This window comes from Esox lucius, chromosome 12, assembly GCF_011004845.1.
Source record: "Esox lucius isolate fEsoLuc1 chromosome 12, fEsoLuc1.pri, whole genome shotgun sequence".
Classification (NCBI taxonomy): Eukaryota; Metazoa; Chordata; class Actinopteri; order Esociformes; family Esocidae; genus Esox; species Esox lucius.
In genome coordinates this window covers 1,858,267-1,885,953 of record NC_047580.1, presented here as the reverse complement: position 1 = coordinate 1,885,953, position 27,687 = coordinate 1,858,267, and the positions used below count along the sequence as shown (strand labels likewise).

The 27,687-nt window shown below is 42.2% G+C and overlaps 1 protein-coding gene across 3 annotated transcripts in view; it reads left to right on the top strand.

The window, feature by feature from the left end:
- The first annotated feature begins 416 nt into the window (after nt 1–416).
- uxt (ubiquitously-expressed, prefoldin-like chaperone) overlaps nt 417–27,687 on the top strand; it is a 43,269-nt gene continuing 15,998 nt past the window's right edge. Inside the window, exons 1-6 of one of the 3 annotated variants that reach the window (XM_029123860.2) lie at nt 431–546; nt 650–744; nt 862–943; nt 3,345–3,401; nt 20,370–20,437; nt 20,526–20,633. In XM_029123860.2, the coding sequence (XP_028979693.1) occupies nt 659–744; nt 862–943; nt 3,345–3,401; nt 20,370–20,437; nt 20,526–20,633 (401 nt within the window). In that variant the 5' untranslated portion in view covers nt 431–546; nt 650–658. Of the gene's footprint in view, nt 547–649; nt 745–861; nt 944–3,344; nt 3,402–20,369; nt 20,438–20,525; nt 20,634–27,687 lie in introns of all 3 variants that reach the window. The other 2 variants (NM_001310963.2, XM_029123861.1) reach the window with 2 other exon arrangements.

Below are 27,687 nucleotides of genomic sequence, written 5' to 3'. Positions count from 1 at the left end.
AAAAGAGGGTGTGGACATATTGTGTTGCTAGATGTAGCACACTGTTCCCCATGATTAGACAGGTTTGTCTTACTCTACACATTCTCCTGGACATTTCCTACACTGCTTTCTCTGTGGAATATTCAATAGTTTATTAGTTATGAGGCAATATGTATTCCATATTCTGTCATTGGCATTGTCTGAATGTTACCCTTGGAACGTGTTTTAACACCCACTAACACCCACTTTTTATCGAAATTACTCTTAAATATGATCATATGTGAATTGTTGTCAATGTTTTGAGAGGTACATGTTCTCAAACAATTAATAAACTCAATTTATCTCCGTTTTTAAGTAATTCGTTGGTCTCTTTTATTTTGAAAAATTCCAGATTTTCGTGACCCGGAAGTGTTTCTTTAATGTTGCTCACAAGACGCAGTTCAAGACGCTGATCTTGTTTTGTGGTGTCGGCTAGCAAGCTGGGTAAGTTGTATCAAATGTACAACGTAATGATGGACTATCTTGTTGTTAAATTACTATAGTAGTCACCTGGCAAACATCAGCCAGGTACGTTAAATGCAAAGTTTTAACCACAGCATATGGTTAATATATTAGGTTTCGCTATAGAGAACTGGTTTCCCGGAAACGACCAACACATTCTTTTTTTTAGGACACCAAAATGACAACTGTTGGAAAGTACAGCGATGAAGAAAAGGTTTTGCAGTATGAAACGTTTATTAGTGATGTGTTGAAACGAGATTTGGAGTAAGTAGTCAAGTCTATTTTATATAGTTAATTGTAACTCTTTGCCAGAATATTTTTAATTCTGATGTGGAGGAATTGTATATGTGCAATTATGATTTTATTTTTATGTTCTAACAGGAGGGTATTGAAGCAAAGAGATGAAGTGTATGAGAAAATTGCACAGTATGTACAATTGAAAAACACCATTGAAAGCCTGAAGGTATTGTACCCACTTTAATTGGATATGGGTGACAAAAAGATGTGTGTGTGTGTGTGTGTGTGTGTGTGTGTGTGTGTGTGTGTGTGTGTGTGTGTGTATGTATATACATATACATACATATATATATATATATATATATATATATATATATATATATATATACATATATATACATATATATATATATACATACATATATATACACATATATATATACATATATATATATATATATATATATATACACATACATATATATACACATACATATATATACACATATACATATATATATGTATGTATCACGGAAAAAAGAGATCACTGCACCTTTTTCTGGTTGAAAAGGAAGGTTTTGAGTGAAGAACCGAAGCGTTCAATTTGCACTGGTTTCTTAATTTTAATCCTTCGGTTCCTCACTCAAAACCTTCCTTTTGACTTTTCTGAAAAGGAAAGAAAAAGGTGTAGTGGTCTCTTAATATTTTCCGGAGCTGTGTGTGTATATACAGGTGCTGGTCATAAAATTAGAATATCATCAAAAAGTTGATTTATTTCAGTAATTCCATTCAAAAAGTGAAACTTGTATATAATATTCACTCATTACACAGACTGATATATTTCAAATGTTTATTTCTTTTAATTTTGATGATTATAACTGACAACTATCGAAAATCCCAAATTCAGTATCTCTGAAAATTTGAATATTACTTAAGACCAATACAAAAAAGGATTTTTAGAAATGTTGGCCAACGGAAAAGTATGAGCATGTACAGCACTCAATACTTGGTTGGGGCTCCTTTTGCCTGAATTACTGCAGCAATGCGGCATGGCATGGAGTCGATCAGTCTGTGGCACTGCTCAGGTGTTATGAGAGCCCAGGTTGCTCTGATAGTGGCCTTCAGCTCTTCTGCATTGTTGGGTCTGGCGTATCGCATCTTCCTCTTCACAATACCCCATATATTTTCTATAGGGTTAAGGTCAGGCGAGTTTGCTGGCCAATTAAGAACAGGGATACCATGGTCCTTAAACCAGGTACTGGTAGCTTTGGCACTGTGTGCAGGTGCCAAGTCCTGTTGGAAAATGAAATCTGCATCTCCATAAAGTTGGTCAGCAGCAGGAAGCATGAAGTGCTCTAAAACTTCCTGGTAGATGGCTGCGTTGACCTTGGACTTCAGAAAACACAGTGGACCAACACCAGCAGATGACATGTCACCCCAAACCATCACTGACTGTGGAAACCTTACAATGGACTTCAAGCAATGTGGATTCTGTGCCTCTCCTCTCTGCCTCCAGACTTTGGGACCTTGATTTCCAAAGGGAATGCGAAATGTATTCATCAGAGAACATAACTCAACAGCAGTCCAGTCTTTGTGAATCTCCCCCACATTTTTGAATGGGTTTTGTTTCATAATCCTCTCCAAGGTGCGGTTATCCCTATTGCATGTACACTTTTTTTTCTACCACATCTTTTCCTTCCCTTCGCCTTTCTATTAATGTGCTTGGACACAGAGCTCTGTGAACAGCAAGCCTCTTTAGCTATGACCTATTGTGTCTCGCCCTCCTTGTGCAAGGTGTCAATGGTCGTCTTTTGGACAGCTGTCAAGTCCGCAGTCTTCCCCATGATTGTGTAGCCTACATAACTAGACTGAGAGACCATTTAAAGGCCTTTGCAGGAGTTTTGGGTTAATTAGCTGATTAGAGTGTGGCACCAGGTGTCTTCAATATTGAACCTTTTCACAATATTCAAATTTTCTGAGATACTGAATTTGGGGTTTTCATTAGTTGTCAGATATAATCATTAAGATAAATAAACACTTGAAATACACTCCCCTAAAGGATTATTAGGAGCACCATACTAATACTGTTTGACCCCCTTTCGCCTTCAGAACTGCCTTAATTCTACGTGACATTGATTCAACAAGGTGCTGAAAGCATTCTTTAGAAATGTTGGCCCATATTGATAGGATAGCATCTTGCAGTTGATGGAGATTTGTGGGATGGACATCCAGGGCACAAAGCTCCCGTTCCACCACATCCTGAAGATGCTCTATTGGGTTGAGATCTGGTGACTGTGGGGGCCATTTCAGTACAGTGAACTCATTGTCATGTTCAAGAAACCAATTTGAAATGATTCGTGCTTTGTGACATGGTGCATTATCCTGCTGGAAGTAGCCATCAGAGGATGGGTACATGGTGGTCATAAAGGGATGGACATGGTCAGATAGGCCGTGGCATTTAAACGATGCCCAATTGGCACTAAGGGGCCTAAAGTGTGCCAAGAAAACATCCCCTACACCATTACACCACCACCACCAGCCTGCACAGTGGTAACAAGGCATGATGGATCCATGTTCTCATTCTGTTTAAGCCAAATTCTGATTGTACCATCTGAATGTCTCAACAGAAATTGAGACTCATCAGACCAGGCAACATTCTTCCAGTCTTCAACTATCCAATTTTGGTGAGCTCGTGCAAATTGTAGCCTCTTTTTTCCTATTTGTAGTGGAGCTGAGTGGTACCCGGTGGGGTCTTCTGCTGTTGTAGCCCATCCGCCTCAAGGTTGTGCGTGTTGTGGCTTTGCTGCATACCTCGGTTGTAACGAGTGGTTATTTCAGTCAAAGTTGCTCTTCTATCAGCTTGAATCAGTCGGCCCATTCTCCTCTGACTTCTAGCATCAACAAGGCCACAGGACTTTTTTCGCCCACAGGACTGCCGCGTACTGTATGTTTTTCCCTTTTCACACCATTCTTTGTAAACCCTAGAAATGGTTGTGTGTGAAAATCCCAGTAACTGAGCAGATTGTGAAATACACAGACCGGCCCGCCTGGCACCAACAACCATGCCACGCTCAAAATTGCTTAAATCACCTTTCTTTCCCATTCTGACATTCCGTTTGGAGTTCAGGAGATTGTCTTGACCAGGACCACACCCCTAAATGCATTGAAGCAACTGCCATGTGATTGGTTGATTAGTTAATTGCATTAATGAGAAATTGAACAGGTGTTCCTAATAATCCTTTAGGTGAATGTATATCAGTCTGTGTGGAATGAATGTATACATTATACAAGTTTGCCATGCCATGCCATCTTCTTCCGCTTATCCGGGGCCGGGTCGCGGGGTCAGCAGTCTAAGCAGGGATGCCCAGACTTCCCTCTCCCCAGACACTTCCTCTAGCTCTTCCGGGGGGACACCGAGGCGTTCCCAGGCCAGCCGGGAGACATAGTCCCTCCAGCGTGTCCTAGGTCTTCCCCGGGGTCTCCTCCCGGTGGGACGGGACCGGAACACCTTCCCAGGAAGGCGTTCCGGAGGCATCCGAAAAAGATGCCCAAGCCACCTCAGCTGACCCCTCTCGATGTGGAGGAGCAGCGGCTCTACTCTGAGCTCCTCCCGCGTGACCGAGCTTCTCACCCTATCTCTAAGGGATCGCCCGGCCACCCTGCGGAGAAAGCTCATTTCGGCCGCCTGTATCCGGGATCTTGTCCTTTCGGTCATGACCCAAAGCTCATGACCATAGGTGAGAGTAGGAACGTAGATTGACTGGTAAATCGAGAGCTTCGCCTTGCGGCTCAGCTCTTTCTTCACCACGACAGACTGATACATCGACTGCATTACTGCAGAAGCTGCACCGATCCGTCTGTCAATCTCCCGTTCCATCCTTCCCTCACTCGTGAACAAGACCCCTAGATACTTAAACTCCTCCACTTGAGGCAGGCACTCTCCACCAACCTGAAGTGGGCAAGCCACCCTTTTCCGACTGAGGACCATGGCCTCGGATTTGGAGGTACTGATTTTCATCCCCACCGCTTCACACTCGGCTGCAAACCGTCCCAGCGCATGCTGAAGGTCCTGGTTAGAAGGGGCCAACACGACAACATCATCTGCAAAGAGCAGAGACGAAATTGTGTGGTCCCCAAACCTGACACCCTCCGGCCCCTGGCTGCGCCTAGAAATTCTGTCCATAAAAATTACGAACAGAACCGGTGACAAAGGGCAGCCCTGCCGGAGTCCAACATGCACTGGGAACAAGTCTGACTTACTGCCGGCAATGCGGACCAAGCTCCTGCTTCGGTTGTACAGGGACCTGACAGCCCTTAGCAAAGGACCCAGGACCCCATATTCCCCAAGCACCCTCCACAAGATGCCGCGAGGGACACAGTCGAATGCCTTCTCCAAATCCACAAAACACATGTGGATTGGTTGGGCAAACTCCCATGAACCCTCCAGCACCCCGTAGAGGGTATAGAGCTGGTCCAGTGTTCCACGGCCCGGATGAAAACCACACTGTTCCTCCTGAATCCGAGGTTCTACTATCAGCCGTATTCTCCTCTCCAGAACCCTGGCATAGACTTTCCCGGGGAGGCTGAGAAGTGTGATCCCCCTATAGTTGGAACACACCCTCCGGTCCCCCTTCTTAAAAAGAGGGACCACCACCCCGGTCTGCCATCCCAGAGGCACTGTCCCCGACCGCCACGCGATGTTGCACAGGCGTGTCAACCAAGACAGCCCCACAACATCCAGAGACTTGAGGTACTCAGGGCGGATCACATCCACCCCCGGTGCCTTGCCACCGAGGAGTTTCTTGACCACCTCAGTGACTTCAGCCCGGGTGATGGACGAGTCCACCTCTGAGCCCTCATCCTCTGCTTCCTCAATGGAAGAAGTGACAGCGGGATTGAGGAGATCCTCGAAGTACTCCTTCCACCGCCCGACGACATCCTCAGTTGAGGTCAACAGCTGCCCACCTCTACTGTAAACAGCGTTGGTAGGGCACTGTTTCCCTATCCTGAGGCGCCGGATGGTTTGCCAGAATCTCTTCGAGGCCAGCCGATAGTCCTTCTCCATGGCCTCACCGAACTCCTCCCAGGCCCGAGTTTTTGCCTCCACAACCACCCGGGCTGCAGCCCGCTTGGCCTGTCGGTACCCGTCAGCTGCATCAGGAGTCCCACAAGCCAACCAGGCCTGATAGGACTCCTTCTTCAGCTTGACGGCATCCCTTACTTCCGGTGTCCACCACCGGGTTCGGGGATTGCCGCCACGACAGGCACCGGAGACCTTACGGCCACAGCTCCGAGCGGCCGCTTCGACAATGGCGGTGGAGAACATGGTCCACTCGGACTCAATATCTCCAGCCTCCCTCGGGATCCAGTCGAAGCTCTGCCGGAGGTGGGAGTTAAAGATCTCTCTGACAGGAGACTCGGCCAGACGTTCCCAGCAGACCCTTACAGTACGCTTGGGCCTGCCGAGTCTGTCCAGCTTCCTCCCCCGCCATCGGATCCAACTCACCACCAGGTGGTGATCAGTTGACAGCTCCGCCCCTCTCTTCACCCGAGTTTCCAAGACATACGACCGCAGGTCAGATGAGACGACAACAAAGTCGATCATCGACCTGCGGCCTAGGGTGTCCTGGTGCCACGTGCACTGATGGACACCCTTATGCTTGAACATGGTGTTCGTTATGGACAAACTGTGACTAGCACAGAAGTCCAATAACTGAACACCACTCGGGTTCAGATCAGGGGGGCCGTTCCTCCCAATCACGCCCCTCCAGGTGTCACTGTCGTTGCCCACGTGGGCGTTGAAGTCCCCCAGTAGAACAATAGAGTCCCCAGTCGGAGCACTTTCCAGCACCCCTCCCAGAGACTCCAAGAAGGTCAGGTACTCTGCACTGCGGTTCGGCCCGTAGGCACAAACAACAGTGAGAGACCTATCCCCGACCCGTAGGCGCAGGGAAACGACCCTCTCGTTCACCGGGGTAAACTCCAACACATGGCGGCAGAGCTGGGGAGCTATAAGCAAACCCACACCAGCCCGCCGCCTCTCACCATGGGCAACTCCAGAGTGGTGAAGAGTCCATCCTCTCTCAAGGAGTGTGGTTCCAGAGCCCAAGCCGTGCGTAGAGGTGATCCCGACTACCTCTAATCGGAACCTCTCAACCTCACGCACTAACTCAGGCTCCTTCCCCGCCAGCGAGGTGACATTCCACGTCCCTAGAGCTAGTTTCCGGGTCCAGAGATCGGGTTGTCTAGGCCCCTGCCTTCGACCGCCACCCGATCCTCTTCGCACCGGCCCCTTATGGTCCTTCCTGTGGGTGGTGAGCCCACGGGAGGGCGGCCCCACGTCGCCCGTTCGGGCAGGCTCCAGGGTGGGGCCCCGGCTGCGCCATACCGGGCGACGTCACGGTGCTCATAATTTTATTCATCATTAAGGGGGGTTTGAACCGCTCTTAGTCTGACCCGTCGCCTAAGACCTGTTTGCCTTGGGAGACCCTACCAGGGGCATATAGCCCCAGACAACATAGCTCCTAGGGTCACTCGAGTACTCAAACCCCTCCACCACGTTAAGGTGGCAGTTTGACTTTTTGAATGGAATTACTGAAATAAATCAACTTTCTGATGATTTTCTAATTTTATGATCAGCACCTGTATGTACACACACGTCTAATATCAAAATCTGGCATGGGTATGAATAGTTTTGGGCTTAACTGTGTTAAACTGACAAGTGTGTGTGTGTGTAACACACAGTGGGGGAAAAAAATATTTTATCCCCTGCTGATTTGGTACGTTTGCCCACTGACGAAGAAATGATCAGTCTATAATTTTAAAGGTAGATTTATTTGAACAGTGAGACAGAATAACAACAAAAAAATCCCCAAAAATGTTATAAATTTATTTGCATTTTAATGAATGAAATAAGTATTCGACCCCTCTGCAAAACATGACTTGGTACTTGGTGGCAAAATCCTTGTGTGCAATCACAGAGGTCAGACATTTCTTGTAGTTTTCAACCAGTTTTGCACACATCTCAGGAGGGATTTTGTCCCACTCCTTTGCAGATCTTCTCCATGTCATTAAGGTTTCGAGGCTGACGTTTGGCAACTCGAACCTTCAGCTCCCTCCACAGATTATCTATGGGATTAAGGTCTGGAGACTGTCTAGGACACTCCAGGACCTTAATGTGCTTCTTCTTGAATCACTCCTTGGCCGTGTGTTTTGGGTCATTTTCTTGCTGGAATACCCCATCCACGACCCAATTTCAATGCCCTGGCTGAGGGAAGGATGTTCTCACCCAAGATTTGACGGTACATGGCCCCGTCTATCGTCCCTTTGATGCAATTAAGTTGTCCTGTCCCCTTAGCAGAAAAGCACCCCCAAAGCATAATGTTTCCATCTCCATGTTTGACAGTGGGGATGCTGTTCTTGGGGTCATAGGCAGCATTCCTCCTCCTCCAAACATGGCAAGTTGAGTTGAGGCCTTAGAGCTTGATTTTGGTCTCACCTGACCACAACACTTTCACCCAGTTCTCCTCTCAATCATTCAGATTTTCATTGGCAAACTTCAGACGGGCCTGTGCATGTGCTTTCTTGAGCAGGGGGACCTTGGGGGCGCTGCAGGATTTCAGTACTTCACGGCGTAGTGTGTTACCAATTGTTTTCTTGGTGACTATGGTCCCAGCCGCCTTGAGATCATCGACAAGATCCTCCCGTGTAGTTCTGTGCTGGTTCCTCACCATTCTCATGATTATTGCAACTCCACGAGGTGAGATCTTGCATGGAGCCCCAGATCGAGAGAGATTGACAGTTCTTTTGTGTTTCTTCCATTTGCGAATAATCGTTGTCACCTTCTCACCAAGCTGCTTGGCGATGCTCTTGTAGTCCATTCCAGCCTTGTGTAGGTCTACAATCTTATCCCTGACATCCTTGGATAGCTCTTTGGTTTTGGCCAAGGTGGAGAGTTTGGAATCTGATTGATTGCTTCTGTGGACAGGTGTTTTTTATACAGGTAACAAGCTGAGGTTAGGATCACTCTCAGCTCGTTACCTGTATAAAAGACACCTGGGAGCCATAAATCTTTTTGATTGAGAGGGGATCAAATGCTTATTTCACTCATTAAAATGCAAATCAATTTATAACATTTTTGACATGCGTTTTTCTGGATTTTGTTGTTGTTATTCTGTCTCCCACTGTTCAAATAAACCTACCATTAAAATTATAGACTCATAATTTCTTTGTCAATGGGCAAATTTACAAAATCAGCAGGAGATCAAATAATTTGTTCCCCTTGCTGTGTTTAACACACACACACACACACACAGTGGATATAAAAAGTCTACACACCCCTGTTAAAATGCCAGGTTCTTGTGATGTAAAAGAATGAGACAAAGATAAATCATGTCAGAACTTTTTCCAACTTTAATGTGACCTATAACGTGAACAATTGAAAAATAAACTTAACTCACATTAACCTGGCTGCATTAGTGCACACCCTTAAACTAATACTTTGTTGATGCACCTTTTGATTTTATTACAGCACTGAAAAAACCTATTGGTCAAATAAAAATTCACTATGGCTCAATATTTGGCATGGGTATGAATACCTTTGGGATTCACTGTATATGTACAGTTGTGCGCATAAGTTTGCATACCCTGGCAGAAATGTTGGCATTGATTTTGATTGATCATGCAAAAATACTGTATTTTATTTAAGGATAATGATCATATGAAGCCATTTATTATCACAGTTTGTCTCCTTTTTAAATCATAATGAGAAAAGAAATCACCCAAATGGCCCTGATCAACAGTTTACATCCCCTTGAATGAACACAGTGACACACAGGTGAAAATGGCAATTAAAGGTGAATTTCCCACACCTGTGGCATTTTAAATAGCAATTAGTGTCTGTGTATAAATAGTCAATTAGTTTTTTAGCTCTCATTTGGATTCACTGAGCAGGCTAGATATTGAGCAATGGGGAACAGAAAATAACTGTCAATAGACCTGTGTAACAAGGTAATGGAACTTTATAAAGATATCCTTAGCCTTGCAATTGCCAGTCAGCACTGTTCAATCAAATTAAAATTAAAAATTAAAATTCAGGGATCACTTTATTCCAAACCAAGGTCAGGTAGACCAAGAAAGATTTCAGCCAAAACTGCCAGAAGAATTGTTCGGGATACAAAGAAAAAAACCCAGGTAACCTCAGGAGAAATACAGGCTGCTCAAGGAGCACAATACGACAATACTTGATCAAATGAGCTGCGTGGTCGAGTTGCCAGAAAGAAGCCTTTACTGTGCCATCGCCACAAATAAGCCTGGTTACAATAATCCCGACAACACCTTGACACACTTCACAGCTTCTGGCACACTCATTTGAGTGACAAGACCCAAATAGAGCTTTATGGTCACAACCATAAGCGCTATGTTTGGAGAGGGGTCAACAAGGCCTCTCACTGTGAAGCATGGTGGTGGCTCAACATATTTTGGGGCTGTGTGAGCTCTAAAGGCAAAGGAAATCTTGTGAAAATCTATGGCATGATGAATGCAGCATGTTTTGAGAAAATACTGGCAGACAATTTGCATTCTTCTGCACGAAAGCTGTGCATGGGACGCTATTGGACTTTCCAGCATGACAATGACCCTAAGCACCAAGTTGACCCTCCAGTGGTTACAGCAGAAATATTTGAAGGCTACTGGACTGGATGTTGAGATTGACATTCTCAGTCATACTTACAGTATGATAATAAAATACAGAAAAAGAGTGTGAGAACTAACTTTTGGTTTATCCCATGGCCTTCAGGAGACTCAAATGATGCTAATTCCTGTTGCTCATGTGACTTGTGGAATGTCTGACATTTTTATATGAGGGAATGTGTCAGGGTAACAGGACTGAATGAAAATTACTTTTTATTTTATTTTAGCTAACATATCATGAATTTCCTATGAGAATGTTTTTTTATTTCTAAATTGGAAATAGTCACACAATAATAGACAAAAATAAGAATTCTGAAGGATTCTAATCATTATATTTCATAATGAAGTGTAGTGTTAGAGAGTGAGGACTGGCTGAAATCCTATTCTTTCAGTGTTCTAGGTAATCTTTATTAAGGTTTTACATGATGTATCATCAAATTGCCATTAGGATAACGTACGGGACGCTTTGCTTGATAATATGTATTAAACAGATCTTTTTTAGAAAACAGCCATTCGTATTGTGGTGAAATAATTATTGCGTGCCTGATCATCAAGGGAGAGAGTAATTCAATTATTTATTGCAGCATTTGATAGTCTATAGTTCATGATGTTACAGACTCGATACTGGGTCTTTCAAACTCATCTCACTCAATCTCAAAGAGACTTCCTGTTGTCATCTACTTATAGACATCGCAGGACAGAATTACTGTAAGCCCATTGGCTACTTACTGTCGCACTTTGAATGAATGTGACTTCCTGTGTACAGATACACCGATGTGCTTTTGTTATCTAAACATAAACAAGCATACATTCATACACTTCAACAGTTCTAATGTTAAAGTTTAATTGTCCTTCACAAACAGTAAAATCGGACGAACTCGTATTTGTTAAGCCTATCCGTTTAATTCGTCAGCTTCTCGCTTTCAACGCAACGAAATACTAGTAGCCTCCATTGGAGCACATTCGATCTGGCATATTGTAGAAAATATGTAGAAAAAAACATTCATGTGGGTGCCTATTTTCGCTGGGAAGCTGTGGGGACTCTAGGACGCCCAACAGATAAGTGCTTTCTGGGGCTTGGTTGCTAACACACCTATAATGAATTCATACATTTGTGACTGATGTCAACGCGGCTTTTGGTTTGGCTAGAAACCAACTGCCGAAAGTGTGTGTTGGCATGGTGAAAAGTTGTGCAAAGTGGAGAAATGCTCATCTTTCTTTTCTCATAAATCCTGAATTCTGCGAGCGAGCTTGCAATAAAATAATTCACATTTAAATGTTAAATTCATAAGCATGAATAGGAATGACAATTATATACTTATCACCTGTCTGTTTACGAAGTATTGGAGTAGTATCGTTCTTCGTTCATATAAGTACACGTAACACCTACATCGTTCCTACATAACTATCCACATAGTCTTACCACGTATTACATTCTTGTTACTACGTAGTTATGTGGGAACTACCCTGTAAATAACTGTCTGTAATTTTAAGGGTTACCCAAACGTATACTGCCAATGTGGTGGGTAGCCTTCTGACATTTACTCGCCAAATGGGTGTTCATTTCGGACCCTGATTATAGAATAATAATGAAGACATCCAACAATAAAATAAGACATGGAATCATGTATTATCCAAAATAGGTTTTAAACATATCACAATACGTCTTTAAAGTTGTTTCATTATTGATTTCTCAACCGTTTAGAATTTGTGAAAGACACTTGAAGAAACTCCTATAGCATTTATCAAAAGTTATATAAAAAACATGGTTAAAAAACTGCTTTAATGTTACAAAACATGGCTGCTACTCACCAATAAACGTATGCATGGGATTGGTTTAAGTTAATACTTTGTAGCGCCACCTTTTGCTGCGATTACAGCTGTAAGTCGCTTGGGGTATGTCTCTATCAGTTTTGCACATCGAGAGACTGAAATCTTTGCCCATTCCTCCTTGCAAAACAGCTCGAGCTCAGTGAGGTTGGATGGAGAGCGTTTGTGAACAACAGTTTTCAGTTCTTTCCACAGATTCTCGATTGGATTCAGGTCTGGACTTTGACTTGGCCATTCTAACACCTGGATATGTTTATTTGTGAACCCTTCCATTGTAGATTTTGCTTTATGTTTTGGATCATTGTCTTGTTGGAAGACAAATCTCCATCCCAGTCTCAGGTCTTTTGCAGACTCCATCAGGTTTTCTCCAGAATGGTCCTGTATTTGGCTCCATCCATCTTCCCATCAATTTTAACCATCTTCCCTGTCCCTTGTGATGGTAATTCCATGTATCGACACTCGGAGTAAGGGACACAGAGAAAAAGTTCTCTTTATACATTCTAACCGTTTTATTAACTATTAGGCACATATGAGAGACGCGTCAACCGCTTACACACACATAATCGTCTGAGGAGTCTCTAATTTAAAACATCATTTTAACAGTATTTATTACATAGAAAAAGGGGTGTGGCAAGATGCTGCCATCTGTCTCATGTCAATCAAACACATTCCCCTTGTTCTTATCACACAAGTCAAATGCTATCTTCCCCCACCTTATTCTTCCTGCCATAATGTTTACTGTTGTGTTTACCTAAGCTTCACACAAAGGACAGCTCTCCTTCCTGCCATAAGTAACTTCTTCAATTCTAAGAGTTCTTACAGCATCTGGACAGACAATATATGCCCCCTATGCAAATACCAGCTCCCCCACATTCCTGAGGAACAAAAGACTGATACCCTTCTTCTAGGCAGGAGGACATGGCCCAAATACCTGTTAATCCTCTGATATCATACAGACATGTGTCACAATCAAAATAAAGATCTACATATCAGCCAAATGGAAAGACAGACATTTCTCAAATGTACCTTAGTTCAAAATTACCATAACACTCCATCCTCTTGATACCATGTTAAACCTTGGTATCAATCCTTAAACAGTTCACTCATTAGGATGTAGACTGCAACAAAACAGTACTGTTTAACAACATGACCCAGTCAATATTATTACCCTTAATGATTAGAGAACGGAACAAATCTGAAATGTCTGGATCATCATAAACACCTATCAATGAATACATCCTTCAATTTATCACTGTTACAAAGTCCTCTCATGTCAATTGCTTGATTCACTGAATCTCCATGGTTCCATTTAGATGTACTTCCAAAGTCATCACAAATGGTCTGCTCCTTCAAACGTCAGACAGTCAGTTATGAACCATTTCTTTGGCAGGCCAGTGTAACAGAACGAAAATGTCAGATGTATTTTCCAAGGTGTTGTCCTTCATTCTAGCTGCTTTATCAGCCAGGCCAGGATAATCTGTGTGTTCTCCCTTGTGAACTCCAAGATGACCAGTTTTAGCTAAAGGTTCTAGAGGTAAAGGCCAGGTAGAAAGTGACTGGTTACTAGCACCAGAAAATTCACTTTTCCCTCAGTGACTTCAATTCACAGTGTCTAACCTTAAAACACTGAAATCCTCTTGTAGCGTGTCGTCGATCCCAGGTTCCTCTCTCAGCTACCTGGACAGCAGATGAGATGTACCTGGTATGGACCCAATCAGCGTAGCATGATGTTGTGCAGTAGATCTTTCCGCCCCAGTAAACGTTGTCCAGCACCTTCCCTTTGCCTCCATCCTCTCGGTTGGAGGTTGCCATCTCCATCACATTGCAGAATCGTCAGAACTCGAATCAGTCCAGCTCACAGGAACTCAGCATCCTGTAGACGTGCGGCACCTAGACGTGCAGCGCCCCAGAGTCGTAGGACAGTCTGTCTGTGTGTCTGTGAGATCCATCTCATCTCAGCCACCTCACAGTTGTCCTTTTAAGCCAAGCTCAGTCTCTCTCTGGGCTCCAACAAGTCCTCTCTTGTTGAATCGCTTTCAAGTGTCCTGTATCTGAAGTGTGAATTATCCTTGAGAAGATTATTTACAACTGCACAGTACATCATCACATATGTCCATTATGTTAGCTTGTTGCATCTCGCTGATACATTAGAGTCACACACTATCAAACACTCAAACCCTATATTTCCAATATCTCTCTACTTTTTTTGTCCAAATAGATTAGAACAGTTGTAATCAGTAACAGTATTGTTAAAACATTAACATCTCTGGTGCTTCTGTTCTGCTAGTGTAGCAAACTAACAATTCCACTCTTTTCTATAGTTGGTTTAACAACCAACACAAAGAATAGATGAACACAATTTCACATTTCTCATTACTGTTCCAAAAACTCATCAGTTAAGATAGTTTGCTTACATTGAAGTACCACTCTCTAAGAGTAGTTCATGAACAATTCTCAGTTCACCTATATAATTTACATCTGATTGTGTTGTATCGGACAATCAAATTCACCATTGTTTCACATAAAGGATCAAATACCTTATTTCAAATCAAAACATTTCACAACATCTTGAAGGTCAGCTACCATAACTGTTATTTAGCCTAATTTTTCTACAAGATGAAACTCAGTGTGAATGTCTCCAAATCTCTTCTTATTATCCTAGCACATCAAAGACACTCTGAAATCCTGTCATAAATCATGACCCCCCCTTTTTACTCCCTGTCCCCCAGGGCTCACACTGGAATGGGGGGTGGTCTATTAACCTAAGAACAGACCCTGGTCTTGAAGAATGGTCACCTTATCAATAAGGGACACTGTTGTAATCTTGAGAAACAACCCAGGCCAGACAATAGTGAACAAACTTTTTTCTCTTCATTCACCTCAAAGAAACCTCTGTTAGCGATTAACTTCCAATGATTGCCTACTAGGACAGAAATTAAATTAGAATTAGAATACCCAATTTTGATAATGTCCCCAGTAAGTTTGTTTCAAACATGCAAGGAATAACAAAATGTGCTCCCTGCACGTTTTTACCCACTTGTTCCATAATGCATAAGATTAAAATGATTACTTCTTAATCAAATATCAAACAAACTAAACAGTAACACACCCATCAAATTAATTATTGCTTAGCTAAACCATTTCAAAATGGTAAGATGTATTCCACTCAACCATAACCATGTTAGATTTCGCATAAGGCCAAAAGAGAAACCGAAACTGTCTCAATTCTTGCGGGAACAATACATCTGTACAGCCGTTGTCTTGATTCGCACAGGCATCTTCCCAAATCCAATGTCCAGTCGAATGTCTAGCGGTAGCTTCATAAATTTAAACGTAGCGGTTAGCAAAGTTTCTTCCTCAACCCCGGGTCTGTAGTCTTCTTTGGACAAACACCGGAGATTACGGATGTGTACACCCACTTTTGGAACTTATCTTGAAACGTGTAGACATGCTCAACACTTCCAAAGCGGAGCAGAAAACGGCCTCCAGCGGCCCACAGCATTTCCACGTTCACAACGAAAAGGTCCACAGAGCTTGGCCACGTCGACTGTCGACTCCAACGATGCAGTCGCCGAGCAGGATGGGACCATGTATCGGTCTGGCTGAACTCCGCGGGGTGGGGTGACGGGCGATCAGAGGAGAACGAGCCATCTAACCTGAGCAAAAAATATATATATATATACAACACAGATCAATATACTCCACACAAACTTCCCCAAAGCTTCCATCAGTCAACACTTGCTACACACCGTAGCCTACGCCTTCCAAACAACCACACATACGTCACCACGTCCATCTACCTCCAATCAGCCCGGCAGGCCGCACATCCATCACCGAATGAAAACGCCAGTCGCCGGAAAACCTAATAACACTCCAAAAAACATTGTTCACATATTCCAAACACCATAAACCTCAGGTAACTAAATAATTCATTTATTTATGTATCGTTGTAGTAGGTCCTGTCACGGCCCACGTTTCCAATTTACCCAGAAAATCCAATTTAAGGGTCCAACCCTACTGTAGATCAAAAGAGATCCAATCTCACAAAAAGCCTAGCTTTCGCTACAGATTTCGAAAGGTCCAACCTCCCACTGCAGATCTAAAGAAATCCAATTTCTCAAAAAGTCCAACTCTTGCTGCAGATTTTAATCGATAAAAGGGTCCAACCCTACTGTAGATCGAAAGAGATCCAATTTCACAAAAAGCCCAGCTTTTGCTACAGATTTTGAAAGGTCCAACCTCCCACTGCAGATTTTAATCGATAAGGTCTAACCTTAACTGCAGATATAAAATGGGCCCTAACACATATACTTGCGCCATAACGCAAAATGGAGCCCTAACCCCCGTATAAATGCGCCCAAAACGCAAACTAAAGTGCCCTTAACTCCCAAGTTCGAAATTTAAGCAATAGTGATGCACGGTCAGCCAGTTTGGAGGGATGGCCTGAAGTAGGCTGGGTGGTGCCATGTACCTTCCACTTCCTAATAAATCTTGCCTGTTCTTCAAGGGGCATTTATTCATTCCTTTGAAATGTTTTGATATCCATCCACATCTGTCTCTTCAAAACTTTGTTCCATAGTTCTTTTGAAGCCTAATTTGTGCTAATGGTTGAGCACTTGCAATTTAATACCCAACAGATTAAACAATAGAAATTGCTTAATTTATCCTGAAAATAAATGAATCACCACATTTTACCACAGGTGTAGGCCAATTTACTTAAACTGATATTACAATACAGTTTCCAAAAATAAGATGCTACATAAAATGTGAGTGAAAACAGAATGCAATCATTTGCAAATCATTTAAACCTTATAGTCAATAGAAAATAGTACAAAGACAAAATATAAAATGTTGAAACAGACGTTTTATTGTTTCTTGAAAAATACACCGATCAGCCATAACATTATGACCACTGACAGATGAAGTGAATAACACTGATAATCTAGTTATCATGGCACCTGTCGGTGGGTGGGAAATTTTAGGCAGCAAGTGAACATTCGGTCCTCAATGTTGATGTGTTAGAAGCAGGAAAAATTGGCAAGTGTAAGGTTCTAAGCGACTTTGACAAGGGTCAAACTGTGATGGCTAGAGGACTGTGTCAGATCTCCAAAACGACAGCCCTCGTGGGGTGTTCCTGGTCTGAAGTGGTCAGTACCTATCAGAAGTGGTCTAAGGAAGGAAAAGCAGGAAGGAAAAGCAGCCAAGGCTCATTGATGCACGTGGGGTGCGAAGGCTTGCTACTGTAGCTCAAATTGCTGAATTGTAACTTACACAATTTAAAGGATCTGCTGCTAAAGTCTTGGTGCAAGAGACCACAGCACACCTTCAGAGGTCTAGTGGAGTCCATGCCTCGATGGGTCAGGGCTGTTTTGGCGGCAAAAGAGCCCTGACCCTACACAATATTAGGTAGGTGGTCATAATAAAAACCTAACCTGGTTTTTAACAGCTAATTAGGTCAATTGGCAACAGGTCAGTAACATGATTGGATATTAAAAGATCATTCCAGAGAGGATGGGTCTGTCAGAAGTGAGCATGGGGAGGGGTTTACCACTCTGTGAAAGACTGCACAAATCCGCCTGTCACTACCTTTATCTTTATAGTAGAAGGAAGTGCTTTATATTCTGGGATTCTGCAGACCCTCAGCTATATTTTTTGTTACATTAGTACTAATGTGAAATAGTAAAAATTTAAAAATGCAAGTGCTCATATTTTGGTTTTATATTGAAAAGGATAAGTAAAATATAATAGGTTGCCTGTTTTACATTACATTTGGATACCCCCAGGGGTTCAGAATAACTTCAAGTTAAATCTTTTTGAAATTCTAAAATAATTAAATGAACATGGCTCGCATCCATATTCTTTTTTTCCTCAAAAACTCTGAAAATCATTGAAAATGCCCATATGGGGTCACTGAACTTTTTCTGTTATATTGTACTTCCAAAGGCCACCACTAGATGGTAGTCCCTTTTTTTTAACACTGGGGATAAAAAAAAAAATTATGGGGTGTCTTGAATAGGTGGTGCCTTTATTTCCTTTGGAATTCCCTACACAACTCAGTCAAAAGCTGCTCCACAAAGGCCTTGTGGGCGATGAGGCTGTTGGTTGGCATGTTTTGATTCTTCTGGTGGTCCTAGTATATTATGTACACGTTTGTCATAGCAATGTCTCTAATGTAAAAGAACTGTGTACATATCCTGGTCTTGTGGTGCATGGTGCAGTATTGGATAAGCTGGTCTCATATATCCACACCCCTCATATATTTGTATTCAACAACGGTTACTGGGACTGTCACTCAATGTCGCACAGGACCCCTCCCTCTTCTTTGGTTTGCTTTTGACTGTTGTTATACAAAGTCAGTGGTAAAATGGCCAAATCCTAACAACACAACCCATGTTTTTGAACGTTCATTTGCAATTTGCCTCATAATAGCATTCGAATAGCATTTAGGCTACACTTACCCTATTTTACAAATAGGTCACTTCCATCCAGATACTTTTCATCGTCTTAAAAGTTCAGACCCATTTTCACTGTCCTCGATCTCCATTATCATTTATTCCACTTATTTCGCTCTGAATATCCGCTTGGCCATTTCTTTTTTTCTCAAAACAATTGCTTGTAGCTACTGAATGCGTCTTCAATGCAATCCAAGTGCAAAATGACTTTCTTGGGAGCATGGTAAGTGTGACATGCGCCTCTCCCCCTGGCACGCTCGTTCGCTCTTTATTTTGGGGAGGGGGGTGACACGGATAGACTTCACATTGGTTGTTTTACCGCAGTCTGTGATTGGTTTATGCATTGTAGACTTCTAAACGACAGAATAAGATCAAGTATAATTAGTTAGGGCTGCTGCTGAAGTCCGCAAGGATTTTGTGATCATGTTTGCAGGGCTTCTGGTTTACAAAATGACACAAACGAGATGTTATTTGCAGCAGAATGTCCTCTTTCACGTTGAAAAACAATGAAGCAACTAACTTCTACGGTTCCAGGAGCAGTGAAAAAAACCATGCAAAGAACAAACCATATATAAATCACATATAGATACAGAACCGCCTTCTGTGGGCCCAAGCTCATTTTAGATGGACTGAGGCAAAGTGCATCATGGAAGCTGCATCCTCCAGACTAAAGAGGAGAGGGACCATCCGGCTTCTTATCATCGCACATTTCTAAAGCCAGCATCTGTGATGGCATGGGTTACTAGCACATCTGTGAAGGCACCGTTGATGCTGAACAATATATACATGTTTTGGAGAAAGATATCATGCCATCCAGACAATGTCTTTTTCTGGGAAGGCCTTGCGTATTTCAGCAAGACAATGCCAAACTACATTCGGCACATTACAACAGCATGGGTCTGTAGTAAAAAGTCTGGCTGCTAAACGGGCCTGCCTGCAGTCCAGACCTCTCCCCTATTGAAAACATTTGGCGGCGTTATGAAGCAGAAAATACGTCTGAGACGATGAACTGTTGAGCAGCTGCAATTCTATATAACGCAAGAATAAGAATACATTTAATTTTCAAAACTACAGCAATTGGTCCCTTCAGCTCCCATACTGTTACAAAGTATTTTTAAAAGAAGAGGTGATGAAACACAGTGGTAAACATTTCCCAACTTTTTTTTAAATGTGTTGCAGGCATCAAATTCAAAATGGGCATGTATATTTCCAAAAACAGTACAATTTATCAGTTTCAACATTTGATATGTCTTTGTACTATTGTCAGTTAAATATGGGGATAAATAATTTTCATCATTGCATTCTGTTTGTATTATCATTTAACGCAGCGTCCCAACTTTTTGAAAACAAGGTTGTACAGTATTAATTTATTTAATTTCGGAATAATTAACACAAAATCCCTTTAAAGGTTTCATTCATAGGGGAAAATCCTATGACTGAAACTAGGCACTGATTTACACAACAAAATGTGGAAAAATACATTCTGTAGACCCTGTATAGTGTCACTCTTATCCCATACACACAGCACAGTGTGCCTTTTGAATGTTTTGGGGCAAGATACATCCCGGAGATGTGACCATGAAAACAATCTATTTCCTACAAATGTATAGAATTTATAATTAAATATTTTTGTGTTTCCTCCTGTTGTTGAAAACAATTTGTCTATATTTTTCTCAATAGGAACCAGAGATGAGGGGACTCAAAACGGAGATTGATATTGGCTGTAATTTCTATGTTCAAGCACATGTGTAAGCGATTAGGTTTCTGAACATTTAGCATGTTAAATCTTTTTTATTTTAATTTAGGCTTTGACACACTTGAGTTGTTTTGTTTCAGGGAGGACTCGTCAAAAATCTTTGTTGCTGTTGGTTATGGTTTTTTCGTAGAGTTGACACACTCAGAAGCTCTGAAGTTCATTGCAAAGAAGACAAATCAGCTTATAGCGTAAGTAACATCAGCACTATTTTGTAGCCATTGAACAATAAAACAAATGAGTGCATATAAAGCAGTTAAAATATATAGTGCATTTGGTAAGTATTTAGAACCCCTTAACCTTTTCCATATGCTATCTTAAAGCCTTTTTCTACAATTGATTTAATAGATTTTCCCCTCCTTAATCTACACACCATACCCCGTATTGACCGAGCAAAAACTATTTTTAGAAATCTTTACAAATGTATGCCTTCCAAATAAACTGTACACTACTGGTCAAAAGTTTCAGAACGCACCCATTTTTCAATTTAAAAAAAATTGTTATTTAAGCAGTTCACATCAAGTGAATAATAAAATGGCACAAAGGTAAGCAGTAAACTATCAAAAGGTTAAAAAAAAGTTTAGGTTACCAAAAACATTTCAGAGTTTTCAGAGAACTATGTTAATGGGTTAACAACTTACAGCTGTTTTGCAGCAATGGAAGTAAATTAGTCCCTGAAAGTTGACGCTAACGATTCTTACAGTTTTCCCAACATTTGCTTATTGCTTACACATTTTTTTACTAAAAAAGTTCATGAAAAGATGTCAACACAGCTCTCCCCAGCCAAAAAAGCACAGAACATCATAAAAGACTACAGCCATCCGGGCTATGGTCTGTTTACACATCTGCCGTCTAGTAGATGCTACAGGAGCATCAGGGCGCACCCTTCCAGACTCACAAACATCCCCCCCACAGGCCATATGGCTTCAGTAGTTGATATAGAATGGCAACTGTCACTTTGGATGATTGATTGACAGGTGGGTGGGACTTCCAGTTTGGGCTGGGACTTCCGGTTTCTTAGGTGGAACTTCATGGGTGACGTATGATGGGGTTGGACTTCTGATGTGACTTATGCTCGGGGTGGGACTTCCGGTGTGACGTATGTTAGGGGGTGATACTTCCTGTGTGACATATGTTTGGGGTTTTTACTTCCAGTATGACGTTTGCATGGCCGGGGGCTGAAATATTGTATGGGGGTGTGTGGTTTGTAATTTATGGTAGCTTTGATGTTTAACAAAAAGGCGACAGGGTTCGGGGGTTTTAAATCCCACAGGCAAATTAGGTTACGATAAATTCTGTGTGCAACAAAGGGTCTATAGCCAGTGGGTGGTCCCTTTCATGTTTTACAATGCCATAGGTGGCTGGTGTGGTCTGTATATTTAAACCACACAGACCCTAGGTGTTGGTCATTTAGACTAGGCTGTGTAAACCTACCTGTTCATTACAAAACATGGCAGATTTTACAGCAATCCACATTGGGTTTGAAACAACTTAACCGGTGCACAGCAAGTCGGCAGGAGAATACAATTGGGTGAAGATGCAGAAGAACCCTGATGAAATCAATGCTGCATTTAGCTCAAATTCATCAACTACACCAGGATATGTTAGCACAGGAGTGGAAGTTGGAAGACAGGTTAAATGGTGGATACATTTTCAACCTTGAGATACCAGAAGTTGCATTTTATGAATTTTCTGGAGGTGAGGTTTAAACAGGGTTTGACTGATCAAATGACCTGGTGCTAGTTTATGGAGCACCTTTCAAGACCCAAACGTTTTATTTGGGGCAAAAGCAGGGCACACATAACACAGTAGACGTGTTAAGGTTATCGAAGGAATGAAGCAGTATGACTTTGTTAGATTGGAGCTATTTCCGGACAATGTTGGTATGTTGACTGCGACTGCGCACTGTTCAACTGACGTACAACACTGAAGCCCCACCGTAAGCTGCACAATCAAGAGCACCTGAAGTCCTGCCTCTCCCCAGTACTGGATCCCTACCATTTTGTCTACCGGTCAAATATGTCCCCAGAGGAAGCCATATCCACGGCTCTACACTCTGCCCAGTCCCACCTGTACAGAACCCACACTTATGTGAGGATGCTATTCATAGACTTCAGCTCAGCTTTCAACACTGTCATCCCCTCTAGGCTGGTCAACAAACTCCACGACCTGGGGATCAGCCCCTCTCTCTGCAACTGGACTCTGGACTTCCTAACCAACAGACCTCAGTCTGTCAGGTTAGACTACTTCACCTCCTCCACCCTGATCCTGAACTCTGTGCTGAGCCATCTACTATACTCACACAACTGTGTTCCTGTACACTGTTGCAACACCATCAAGTTCGCAGACGACACCACGGTGGTAGGCCTGATTAGTGACAATGACGAGTCAGCCTACAGTACAGGGAAGAGGTCAGGCACCTGGTGGCATGGTGTTCTGATAACAACCTGGCCCACAACGCTAAGAAAGCCAAGGAGCTCATTGTGGACTACAGGAACTCTAAAGGCTGCAGCCACGCCCCGGTCCTCATCGAGGGTACTGGTGTCCAGCTTCAAATTTCTGGGTGTCCGCATTTCCGATGAGCTCTCCTGGACCCTCAACACTTCAACTCTGGTCAAATAGGCACAGCAGCGCCTGTACTTTTTGAGGAGGCTGAAGAAAGCCTGTCTGTAATCCAAGATCCTTGTGAACATTTACAGCTGCACAATCGAGAGCATTCTGACAAACTGCGCCACAGTGTGGTTTAGCAGCTGCTCCATAGCCAACCCTGCAACGGGTTATAAAATCCGGCCATCACTGGTGCCCAGCTTTCTGCAATCGCAGACCTCCAGCGCAAACGGTGTCCGCGCAGGGCACACAGGATCGTCAGGGACCATTCACATCCATGCCACAAACTGTTTGCTCTCCTACCATCAGGCAGGCGGTACAGGTCACTTTGTTTCCGCACCAGCAGGCTCAGGAACAGTTTCTTCCCAGCCACTGTAACCCTGCTGAACTCTGTAATCCATCACTTAACATACCCTCACAACTCTCAGGGACCTTGTTGCACTACTCTCTTGTACTACTCTGACACAGCCTTGCAAAGCCTGATAATGGATGTTTTCAGTGGTTACATTTGCACATACACCTTGTACATTCAATTTGCCTCTTTTAGTATTGCCATTGCACTTGTATTTTTACAGTTTTTACACACTTGTCTACCTACAGGGCTTTAATGCTGCTATCTCTGCATCATGGTTGCCCATGCTACCCTACTACAGTGCTCCTTCATATGCCTCATTTTCACATCTTGTATGCCATTTAGAAATTGCCATTTGTACCCGACTGTAATCCCACTCATAACGTACACAATACTTAATACCTAATACACCCTCTATTTTCCTTAATGCACATTTAGTATTGCCATTTGTACTGCATTTGCCTTCATTGCACATCTACGCATTCCAACTGTAATATACATTTACTTAATACTTGTAAATGTTCTGCCCTCTTTGCACTTTTGCAATTAGATGCTTTCTGCATTTTGTTGTGCTGTACTTGTACTGTTCAATGACAATAAAGTTGAATCTAATCATAATTCAGTGTGTTGCCAGGTGTTAGTTTATAAAATTTGATGTTACGTCTTATAAGCTCATTTGGAATAGTTGTAAAAGGCATGTTGAGACATGCCGTGGCCTCTAAAAACACCCCCACCCCAAATGCCTTCTAGCGTCTGCAATTGTGGTGGTAGCTGTCACACTTTTAACCAGATCCAAAAGGTGCGAAGTCAAATCTTTAGACCTGAGCATTTAGAATATATTAAAGGTCCCATGACATGCTACTTTTTGTAGGCTTTAATATAGGCCATAGTGGTCCCTAGTACTGTATCTGAAATCTTTTTTCAAAAATTCAGCCTTGCTGCAGAATTATAGCCACTACAATACAGTCACAGAATGAGCTTCCTTCAAACGGCCCGTATTGGTGTCTGTGACTTTAAATTTTATTGAGGATGAAAAAGGTGGGGCAAGGTGGTGGGTGGGCGTGGCCTTTACTATCTTGCGGCAAAGGTAACGTGCATGTTTACGGGTATGTCTGGATCATATTGCAATGGCACGAAGACACATTGAAGCATTTTAGTTTGACCCAGAATCCGATCCAGATGGAGAAGCAACGGATGAAGAAGTTGCAACTCAGCGCCTCCAGAAGGATGTTTCCGAATGGTTAGTTAAAAATATTATGTCTATATGATACTTTGTTAGGATGTCTGATTATCATGTAAGTTAAAGCTAAAGCTAATCTGCTTTTGCCTTTTCATGTTTCTCTGATTTGTGATGATTTTAAAGCTGTGTTAGCATCTATATCAGTAAATATTCTAGTTTAGAGAAGAGGGTTTTTTTAAATGTAAAAATTCTCCCTTCATATCATGAAGTCACGTTACACAAGATATATAAAGCCTATATATTTATGTGCGCGCAGGAGTAAATAATTTTGTTGTGTAACATTATGTACATAGTCGTCGGTGAAATGTTTGCCACAGACATGCAAAACTTTGGGAAGCTGTGTTGGCGCTTTTCCGGAGAAAATGAAATAATTCCACTGGTTCTTCTGTGGCATGTACGAAGGAAGTAAAAAAAGGCTTCGTTGCTCATCTCTACATCCTATTACTGAGCAATTATTGTGTTTCCTTCGCTCAAAAGCCATGATGCCCCTCCTCGTCGCGTAGACAAATTGAAGTCGCGCTCACACACGTGTGCCTCACACCTGGCTCTATTTAAATTCTTTCTCTGGGCGGGCAAAGCAGAAAAAGGGGAGTTACCATGGGAGTTAACAATTTCTCCTTGCGACGTCACAAAGAGACGGGTCCAGATCAGCCTGTTTGATTCTCCGTTTTCTCCAAGTCAGAGAAAGATAGAAAATGCTCAATTTACACCGAATGGAATTTTTAGAAAATTTGGGACCATATATAGGCTAGGTGAACTCATATTAATGTTAAAAAACCTCACAAAATGAAAATTTCATGTCAGGGGACCTTTAAACATTCTTCTTACTCCTCGCAGGCACATTGTCCAAAATATCATCAACAAGGTTAAGATTTCAGTCAGCGGTTTGATTTGACTCAGTCATGTTTACTACATCACCCCCAGTCTCAGACCCAGGTAGACTATCGTCAATGTATTTGTGTTAAGCTCACAGCAGTCAAGAGTCTTTGTAAAATGGCGTATTTCTTAGCTTTTTCATGTAAATACATATCAGTCTTCAACAGTATAATGCGTATTGATGAGTCCAAATCTTTTCAACAGATGGTCTTACATCGGTGCTAGTCGTTTTGGATTCTCACGAGTTTTCTAACTGATGTTGCGGCACCCGAAAAGTTTTCTGGGCATGATCCATGTTGTTTAACGGTGTTTTTCGATGCAGTTAGCCTGGTTAGGAATGGCACTGCTATGTGGCACTGCCAATCCTTCGAATTGGTTGATGGTTTGTCTTTTCTTTGCGACTGAAGTGTACTTTCTAGACATATAATGTTTTTTATGAAAATCTGTTTTCACACAATATTCACATCAACGTAACCTGAGTGCCATTTACTATTAAGCAAATCTAATAGAACTATTAACTTGAACACATTATCTCATCTTGTTTAAAAACCCACTCAACAATCAGCACATTAGTATTTTAGGAAGACAAATATACCCTGGCTTTTTTCGGTTCTTAAATTAACAATAATAACATCAAAATAGGATTTTTTATATTAGACAATGTTCTCTACATTAACTTAAGCTCTAACCATTTCTCAGTGTGCTCCACCTTATAATATTCTTTAGCTTAAGTATTATTGAATAGAAATGTTTCCTCATAATTTCCCCAACATAGTTTTTACCTTTGAAAATGTAGCCAACACAATACAAACTAAAACTATGGACAATATGGAGACCTTTATTTTTGAAGGCAACATGAAAATCAGAAGTCTTATTGTTGCAGCCAAATGTGACTTGAAAACAATGACTTGGTCCCACCTCTGGTGTAAACCATCCACAGGATTGGCAGTTGCATAATTGTCTCAAAATCATAAAATATGTAGCACTCACTGGGTTCCTCAAGCTTGGACAGTTTTATGAAACATTCATGATTCATTTGAACAGTTAGATCCACAAAACAATTGAGAAACATGTTAGCCGTGCACTTGTACTGTATGTTTTTGATATCGTCCATTGTATTGATAGCCACAATCGACACAATATTTCTTATGGTCACACATACTAATCCAATGACCTGCAACTTCGTAGAACTTTAAGACTTTATGATGGCCATAACAAAAATCAGAATAACATATTCGCTTACAGTACGGACACCGCTTTGTGTTCCGAGGCTGGTTATGACAATCTGTAAGATATACACTACAGCTATGTTTAAAACAATGATCACCGCGGGTGGTAAAACCTGTATAACACCAATCACAGACATATGGCACCCACAGAAAACACTTCAGATTCATGAGTTTGTTGTGTAAGTACTGTTGAAGTCTAACACTTCCCCGAGTTGGTTTATTGGAAAGGAGAATAACACACCAGGAGTCAGGTCAATTCCAATTCCGTATCATCCGTTTATTACAGAAGCTTCTGGAGACAGAGTGTCGCCCCACAATGTCTAAAGATCAACAGTCATACAGCATTATTTACACTTCAAATACGCCCAAAAGATAGAGGCGTTAAGTTAGCAAAGCAAGTGTGCCATTGGTCCAATTTATGTTCTATACCATATATGTGTAAATGCAGCCCCAAGCGTCATCTTTGCCCTTTGTGGTTTTCTGTCTGTCTATTCTGAACTCAGTTCCAGACTATGTGTGTGTGTCGTTAACCTGTTTCCTGTTTCTCAAACACAGACAGGATGTCTGCTCCCCTAAGACTTCCTGTTCTCTACTTGTAACATTTCAGTTTCAGCTCCTGATACAGACATTTAATATGTCTCCCCGTCAGCAGCTCGTATGGGGTGAACCCAGTGGTCTGATTTAACGAGCATCGAATCATCATGAGTGCCAGTGGCAGTGCATCTACCCAGTTCAATTTAGTCTGTGCACATATCTTAGCCAACTTGTTTTTTAAGTTTTGGTTCATCCTTTCTACCTTTCCCTGGGACTGTGGATGGTATACAGTGCCAAAAGCATGTTTTAGGCCCAATAAGCTCTCTACCTTCTGTAAATCACTGTTCTTAAAGTGAGTCCCATTGTCTGACCTGATTTTCTCTGGGAAGCCGTGTCTGGGAATATAC